Source organism: Rhagoletis zephyria, unplaced genomic scaffold (assembly GCF_001687245.7).
Source record: "Rhagoletis zephyria isolate East Lansing unplaced genomic scaffold, Rhagoletis_zephyria_1.1 Rzeph_scaffold_09710, whole genome shotgun sequence".
NCBI classification, from domain to species: Eukaryota; Metazoa; Arthropoda; class Insecta; order Diptera; family Tephritidae; genus Rhagoletis; species Rhagoletis zephyria.
This window is the reverse complement of record NW_016166788.1, coordinates 1,557-10,680: the sequence shown is the minus strand read 5'-3', so window position 1 is coordinate 10,680 and position 9,124 is coordinate 1,557. Positions and strand designations below refer to the sequence as shown.

At 35.8% G+C, this 9,124-nt stretch overlaps 1 protein-coding gene across 1 annotated transcript in view; it reads right to left on the bottom strand.

Annotated features, from left to right (window-relative positions):
• The window catches only part of LOC108375971 (mitochondrial sodium/hydrogen exchanger 9B2-like), a gene marked incomplete at its 5' end in the record, with an annotated part of 12,885 nt that extends 6,125 nt beyond the window's left edge, over positions 1 to 6,760 (bottom strand). The window contains 2 exons of the mRNA XM_017632133.1: positions 941 to 1,084; positions 6,563 to 6,760. Of these exons, the coding sequence (XP_017487622.1) occupies positions 941 to 1,084; positions 6,563 to 6,760 (342 nt within the window). The remainder of the gene's footprint in view (positions 1 to 940; positions 1,085 to 6,562) is intronic.
• Between the last annotated feature and the right edge of the window lie 2,364 nt (positions 6,761 to 9,124).

Sequence of the window (9,124 nt, the reverse complement as noted above, 5' to 3'; positions counted from 1 at the left end):
GTTCTGAGATAGGCCGGCCGTTTCTCAAACAAATTTTGAAGTAAGGCGTCAATCTTTCACTCAGTCGTCGATATAGAATAAGAATGTAGCAAATCGTCGGCTTAAGGGTTGTTTGGAGCTCTCAAGAAAAGCGAGAAATTTAATCAAAAAGATGCATACGAAATAGAAATGATATTTTCTTCCATAAAAAAATTCTTTAACCCGTATGGAACTCTCAAGAAAAAAATGGTCGTTTATTTAATTCTCCACGACGATATAGAATATGAATTCTATACTAGATATAGAATAGATAAAAAACTCAAAAAATTTTATTACAGAATTTAAAACTTCGAATCTATCTTTTACAACAAAGAATTTAGAAATAGAAATTTAGAATTTAATATCTATAAATTTAAAATAAAAAATTAAGAGTTGGCTATTTAGATTTGGATATACGAAATAGGTAACAAAAATGAATAAATAAGTCGGTAAGCAAAATAGACTTAACACTTTTTTTGGCAAACCTATATGTATATCATAGTAAAGAAATAACAAACAATTAGTGCATACAACTCGTCGCCATCCAAGGCAGAAACAGTTTTGAACTACATATATAAATTTGAAAATCTATACGCTGCGCTCTCTACGATCGTTTTGGTAGCAAAAAGCTTACTAAGTTGCTTGTCAACTGTTGAAAGTATTTCGTGGCGCTTGTTGGCTTCTGTGGCAGCAATAGCTAGCAACCATACCAACGCGTATGTAGTACACCAGTACGTACATCTGTATGTATGTATAGTACATAGTACATACAAAAACATCTTAATTTATAGCTGCAATGGGGCAAACGAATATGTAGCCAAACAACAGTCTACGCCCGCCGCCGCATTGTACATATAAACCGCACCGCAAAATAAATTCGCAAAATGGCAAAAGTTGTTGCAAAACAGTCGAGTTTAATTACCAAACTTCCGAGCAGCACCAGCAGTGCACCATAGCCGACGACTCGGCCATCCAACACAGCGAAATTAATTTCTTTGCCGATGAGCGAGAATGAGACAGGTTTCAAGAATTTCCACAAGAGGTCAAGACGCGCGGCCACCGACGACTGTAAGTAAACAAAAAGAACGGTGATGAATTGACTACTTACTATACAGATAGATGAAAAAGAGTCGGGGGAAAAAAAGTGTATGAAATTAAATGAGATGCTCGTTAAAATTGTAGGTGTGGAAAATTAAGCGGTAATTGTGCAGGAAATATTCAAAAGTAAAATGAATGAAAAGTTTATTTTTTAGTATTATGTTTGTATGTACATTAGACTGCTTCGCAAAAAAAAAAAATGCGGTTTTTCTGCCGAGATTACAAAACCTATTATACTTTAAGACGTCTAGCAAAATATTTCCGAAAAATATTGAGATTTAATAGAGCTGGGCCGATTTGAAAATACCTCCAAAAATGGAGTTTTTTAGGAATAAAAATAGTTTATTAAAGAACTTTTTGAAAAAAATCACCTCAGATGACAAAACTGATTAAGCTCAAGGCTACGGTTCCCATCTCTACACATTTTCTTTACACAAAAGTGAATGCACATATTCTGCCAATCTCGAGCAAGTTTTATACATTGACCAAGGTGCACATGTTACCATTTAAAATAGGCGCCTTAACTCTTTGATGCAAGTGGGCCTTTTTACGTAAAAAAAAAAAATCCAAAAAAAAATTATTGGAGGATAAGTTGCTGTATGACATCCATTTATCCGCTAATCGTGGCAGTCACACCCACAATGACGCCTACATATGTATAGGTATAGCAGCCGAGCATTCTTAAGTTCGTTTATGGCTGTAATTTTAAGCAGCCTGATTAGCAAAATATCTTAAAAAGCAGTGATTTTCGTAGTAAATCGTTTCTGTTTTTGATATTCGTCAAAAAAAATATCCCTCATCAGTTCAACTCCGGTTTCGCTGACTACAGTAGTTTTTCGAGGAACACCTTTCCGCAAAAAATAATGTAGTTAACGTAGCTGGCTTTGGACTTGCGAAGACTATTTTTTTGACCATCGACGTCGGCAACCATAATAAGGTCTTACCAAAGTTGACTTTGTTTTACTGAAATCTTTTATAAGTTGAAAATGTCATGGTAATCTAAAAAACTAGTCCCACACTTATAAAAAACAATTTAAAATTTTATCAGACTGCTAAAATTTAAAATGACAAATTTTCCGAAAAAAAATTATAAAATTTAAATTGGTTGGTGCACCCGGGCATAGCCTGTTGAAATTTTACACTAAAAAGCAATTACAGTTTTTTTTTGTGCAATAAATCGAATATATGTATATTGCGGCATCGTTGCCAGAGGCAAGTCATCCACTTCTTACCAAAGCTAACAAAGTTAATCGGCCACTTAATTTTGCATTGTTTACCAACTACCAAAGTGCTTAAGACTTTTGCTACACACTTGCAAAATACAGTTATTTTTTCCCCAATCTTTATCGACAGCTAACGTCAACCATTCCCCCAAGCATGCCACTAAGCCAAAAGGAAGGCTTAAAAATAAACAAAAACATTTGCATTTCCTCACAATTAAAAGTGTTGACCATTTTCCGTTTGTTTCTATTTCCGTTCGTTGTTTACCACTCAGCTTAGCTTGTGTCATACCGCCTACCTGACAGCTCATGCCCCTACTCCTCGCCTTCATACACCAGCTGGGTTTGCTTGTAACAACAGATCTCGTCTGCCTGACCGACTGACCGGCCCAACTAACTGTCTAACTGACTGTCTTGACTGACTGGTTGGCCGTCTTTCTTCTTATACGCTTCACCGACACTTCGGTTGGCTGCCACTTGCACTTCCGTCAAGTGTCTAATGAATGGCATGAAACACACACTTGGTCTGTTAAAAGGCACAACAACACCAACAACAGCAAACAATATCTGCAAAAGTGAATAAAAAATGGTGTCAAGCGTGCCAAGTGAGTTTAGTTGCGATCAAAGTAAGCTATGCGACAAGCAAACATATGATATGACCAGCAATGAAGAGCCACTTTTGCAGCTGTAAAGGACAACAATGGAAAACAACAAGACAGGCGTAAAAAAAAAAAAAATTTCATAAAACTTGTGAGTAAAAACAATGCGCTGCAAGCATTGCAATCGTAATTTTTTTCGCCCAGAACAAAACAATTTTTTCTAACACCTCTATTGGCTTGGCAGTGCAAATAGCAAGTGAGGGAAAAATAAAGGGATTTATACAAGAAAACGCAAAATGCACACAGCTTGGAATTGATGATGGCAGCTCTACCCATCGCCTTCACCGAAGTCATGTGAGCAATGCAAGTGAACTTTTTACTATTTTTACTTTTAGCGAGAAATATCATAGTGCGATGCAAAACAAGTCAACAGTCATAAGCTTCATTGCATTGTGAAGTGTCAACAAAATGTAAAATCACACAATCTAGTTATGTGTATATTGACTAGATGGAAGGAAGCAGGAAGTATCGGTTATGGCTTGATTTTTTTTTCTTTGATTTATTTAGGAATTTTCTTATTTTTGCTTGCATTTCTAATGGACATTTTTGGGGAATGTTTAGACAGAATCTTTTTTTTCTGGTACTTTCTCGACAATTTTACGTACGAATCTGTATTATGTGAATACCATTACTGACATGTTGCGTATACGCCACGCCACTTTTGTCTATTAAACGAAAGCGCTAGTCTGATGGCAGCAAGAAAGCAAAAGTATTTCTGGTTTTCGGCTGTAAGCAAACAAATTCTATACAAGTTCGTGTTATAGGTATTGAATCCTCTCTATACACTACACACTGGAATGCAAGTCAATATTTTAGCACTTTGTATAATTAGTCTTCTAATGACTCGAGCTCTAACGGCCAAAAAGACGTAAGCGATATTTTTTCAAAATATTTTGTTTTTTTGCTCTAGGTATACATATTTCTGCATAAAAATCAAATTTTGACAAAAATTTCACTTCTGTCTTTTTGGTGGTTAGATCTCGCAGCTTATAGCTTTGATTAACATAAATGATAACTTTTGAAACGATTTGGCACTTATTTCAGCTTCAGTTAATAATTTAAGTGGAAAACTTTAATGTGGGTGCCAAACCAGAGCGCTTTACAAAAGCTTTATTTTTAAAATGTTTGCAATAAGAGTTGCCACCTTTGGAAAAGTTCAAGTTCAATTTAATAAGATTAATGAAACATTACCATGCGGCGTAAAACTACAAACATTTACAAATGCTTTATTTTGAAAACATTTTTGAAGAACGTTGTCATCTGCTTAAAAATTCAATTTCAGTTTAATGAATAAGTAAATTTCAATATTAAACAATACAGACTTAAGTATTCAAACTGCGGCCTAGAGTTCTATCCCGAATATTCGAATAAGGTAAGTCTCAGCCGAAATTAACCCCAAATTAATTGGAAACAATTTAATAAGTGTGATTTTCCGTTGAAATAAAATATATCGTCACTAGACAAGAATAAGGCGCGAGCTCAAAAGCTGACCGCGAAAAACGAGGCATAAAAAATACTTCAACGAAGAAAGAAATAAAAGTTCAGAGTAGGAGCGCCCAAGCGAGGTCTTTTGCTCTATGCCCACAAAAGCCGCAAATATCAAGTTGCATCTACTTTTACTAGATTCGATAGCTCCAAAGCTGAGACTTAAAACTAAAGCCCATGGATTGAGAGAACCGACCTAAGCTTTTATTCATACAGCTGACAAACTTCAAGACCGGGTCTGAGGTTTATATTCTTCACCTAAACTAAGGTTGGATACATTTCTTCGAGTTCTCGACCACCACAGTGTATATCCAGCAGAAGTGTTGCTCATGCAAGAAACAAAATGGAGTCTTTCTCAATGGACTGCAGCGAGGTTACAAGTCTTCATTTACTCTGGCAGTCAGGCTGCGTTGCAAGCTTGACAATCTCATATAGGTACCGCAAACTTCTTTACTGAATGTCGTAGATCTTTGAACGAGATGGTTCAACATTGTCTGTATGTCGGTATAATAGCAGACTAGAGCTCATATTAGAAACCGGCTATCCCGCTATTAGATTAGCCACTTAATAAGCGAAAAGCAAATATTCGAATAACCGCACAGTTCACTTTCGACTAACCGCTCAACATCGTCTGAATATTAATAATTACATACATTAGGTCGGGTCAATATTTTTTTTTCGGCTAGCACAGATGCTTTCTAAGTGTAATTCTTAGCACATTTTCGAAGAAACCATGGATCAAAAATCAATTTGGAATTTGTCAAATTGCGAAAATAGGTTTCTTAGCATTTTTGTGTAGTGTTGACGACAGAAGTGCTTCAATTTTTTATAAAAAAAAAAAATTCTATAAGGAGTTTTTCCTTAAATTTCCACCACAGGGCGTAACAGTACCGATTTTCACATTTTCTTCGAAACCAATTTTTGCAATTTGGCAAACTCAAAATTGATTTTGGACCCATGGTTTCTGTGGACAATGTTCTTCGAATCCTTCTATGCTACACGCGCATAGTCAAAAAAAATTACCCGCTCTAACATACATATAGCTACCTAAAGGTGAAAAGGTCCCTAGTCCATTTATTTTTTTCAAATGCAGAATGGCACGTTTTCATCTGTCCTGAGCAATTTAAAAAAATGGGCTTGGAATTTTTTCACCCATAGGTAAGAATACATGTATCTCATTTCAAAACAAATTTAATTTTGGGTTTTAAAATTAATTCAGCTATGGTATAAATATTCAAACAAATTAATCGAAAATCAATATTTATTGAAAGAAAAGAAAGACTACTAATTATATAGTCGAAAATAAATGGTTAGTCATTTCACGCAAAGAGGTCGATATGTCAATCGAAAGTAGTTCAATAAGGCTTTATTTCATCATTTCTATTTTCCAAACGAGTTGCCACCTCTTTAGTAGTTCCAAGTCATATGTAGTTAGTACCGTATTTCAGGAAAATGTGTGCTTTAAAGCTCCAGTGCTCTACGTTTTTTTGTTTTGTTTTTGTTGTTCAGAACCAACCACAGGCAGAAAATCGGAAAATCGGCTTACACACAGCGCAGTTGACCGTATCTAATAGGAGGAGCAGTTCAATCCTCGGAGAAGAGTAATTTGACATACAGAGGAGAAAAAAAATAACAAAAAAAACACACCTAGTCGTGCGTTTACATACAGTTCTATGTATATGTATGCCAACCAGCATGTCAGATGTCGAAAAGTAGCAGTTGCAGCAGCAAAAACACACCCACTTGTCATTTGACGACGAAATCCCCTTTCCAAATGAACGCGCATGCATGCAAACACAAATGCGCACACTCCCATACATACGTATCTACTCTGGAAGATTTAAATATAAAATCTAGTAAAGAAATCACTATTTGTCCCAAAAACCTTTTCACTATGCTTAACTAAAAGACAGTGCAGTCAATGGGTAGCAAAGGAGCTCTGTGACTATAAGCCTACCATTGCACTGACGCCATTTCTGTGGGTGTTTGTTGTTATTTTTGGTTTACTTTGCAATTTTTTTCCTCTTATATTTAGAATGAATACACATACTATGATGCCGCTCCAAATAACTACGAACTTACATTTTCATTTTCCAACTGACGTTGACGTTGCTGTGCAGTGAGTCGTTGTTGCTGGCTCTTCCAACCGATGCCGGCAAAAAATGCGATTGTCATGCAGCCGAGTGCACCAGCTGAGGGATAACCAATGGCACGACTGCCCATCACCGATACAGTACCGCCCAAGATGGTCAAAACAAAGCGTAAGCCATTTAGGTAGGGCTGAAATGCAAATGATATATTTGTACAAAAAACAGTAAATACTAAAACGTGCAGTACAAGAAAAGAACTGGATTTAAATGCATAGTGGTATTTAAAAAACACAAGGACTAAGTTAAACTAGAATGCTCACATGCACGCTTCTTAAATGCGTAAAAATTTAATATAGTTATTTTTAGCAATTTAAAAAGCCAACCCTGTTCTTCTATGAAAATTCCGTTGATACCGTACAACTTTATAATTACAAAAATATACTTTTTCTCAACCCTCAATCTTCAATGAGCGCTAGTTAAATCTAAAACAAAAAATCATGTAATTTTCCGGATTTTCAGAAAAGCTTACACAGATACTTTTAATATTTACAAACTATTGCAACTAAGAGCTCTTCCAGCTCAAATCGCTGCAATTTAATTTAATTTATAAACGCAATCGCTTTCAATGTTCGCTGCTATACCGCGAAATGCGTAAATCACACAAATCAAGTGGTAAATCATTCCCTTTGCTGTCGCAAAGTACCGTAGACTAGATGAATGAAAGCAGCATATATTTTCGTTTGTGCTCATAGCCATGCACGTATGTATGTACGAATGCATGTGTTCAAGGGGATGAATATGTCATTGGTTAGAGTTCTTACTGCGGAAAATTTTTCTTTGCATGTACGTAATTCTTTTTATAAGTCTGAAAGGTTAGTTTTCTTTGTTTCACGTTATCTAACCAAGGCAGTGTTTTCATATCCTTCAAGTGACAATTCAGGTAGGTACGTCTAGCAGAATGGATGAGACATTTGCAAGCTCTTCGCCTAAAAGGCTGGACTTGAGTGAGGTTCCTGTAATTCATTGTATACCTCCTGGCAGCCGGCTGTACGCGTAAACTTATATATGGCTAGAAGATTGCGAATCTATATACCATACCATGCTCAGATTGGCATTGAGACAACTTTTCAAGGTCAAAATCAATCTGTCTGAAGCTTAGTAGAATTTCGTCGGAACTAGCACGAATATTAGCGGGGATAAAACGACTTACTTAAACATTGAGCATACTGAGAAAACCCTCATGGGACATGTGAAGTTTGTGCTGTGACAGATGTATTCATTTACCAAGGCTACTTCGCTCACTTTTCCCTCTTTACTGCCTTTATATGTAGTATAAATTTGTAAATTATTTAGAGGAAACTTTCCTATAATGTATGTGCGATGGCTAAAGGTATGGTGGACGAAGGTGGATGAGGTGTGGTACCTTTAGTTCAACTTTTTAATGAGAGTATGAACCGGCTAATACAAAACTAAGGGAGTCCTTAGAAAAATGGTAAAAAATCGCAGGTTTTACGCTCGTTTTCGCTTGTTTTAAGAATGCATACTTCGGTCGCGCTTCTGAAAAATAACATTATTTTCGAGCAGAACTGTCTTTCGTGCAGTGATTGTAATACTCTTGTCATTTAGCCTCATAGCCTGCGATTTAAGGTATTTCAAAAAAAAAATTTTAATAGAATTAATTAATATTAAATGAAAAGAAAGTAATTTTAAACATTATGTTTGGCCTACCCATTCCGACATAATAACCGAAACAAAAGCGCACATATACGAAGGCAGCCTATTCGTGATTTTGCTCATACCTTTAAATAAAGTTTTTATTAAAAGAAAGTTTTTATACGTACTGCTGTAGAATTCTATGTAAATATGGATATGAATCTAAGACGAAGTAGGCAAGTACATACATTATTATAAATGCACATACCTATGTATGTAATAGACTTTTTCTCGAACGCAAAGGCTTATTGAGACAAGGAACTTAAAGCCACAAATAATATTGCAGACTAATGCAAAATGTCTATGAGTCAAGTGTATGCGACAGTATACATAAGTATGTACATACATATACATACGACTGTACGTATTAACATTCATTTAATAACAGCGAATTTTGCGGCAACAAAAATTGTTCGCTTCACTGCGCGCTTTATGTATATTGTAAAATCTTGTTTCCACATACGCGAACAACGAGAAAAGAAATCTTTATTTCTCTGAACTGCGCTAAAAAGATTCACTCTCATTAAGATCGTCCTTGGAAGCTTTTTTCTGCTAACCATATCACTTAATTTCCTATTATCCTTTCTATAGTCTGCGTAAAAATATATTTTTATTATACCTATCATCCCGGGCACTAAATAAATGTGTGTGTATGTGTGTGTGTGTGTGTGTGTGTGAGTGTGTTAACGTGTGACAAGTATGCATTATGCGACACTTATAAAGAAATTGTCAAAAGGAATAAAGAAGGCACAAAAGTAAGCAAGTGTGCGAAAAGGCGATGAATGCTTTCTTCTTCCTTCTCTCTCCCTTTCTCTTTTGCACTGCACTCGAACAACTTGTA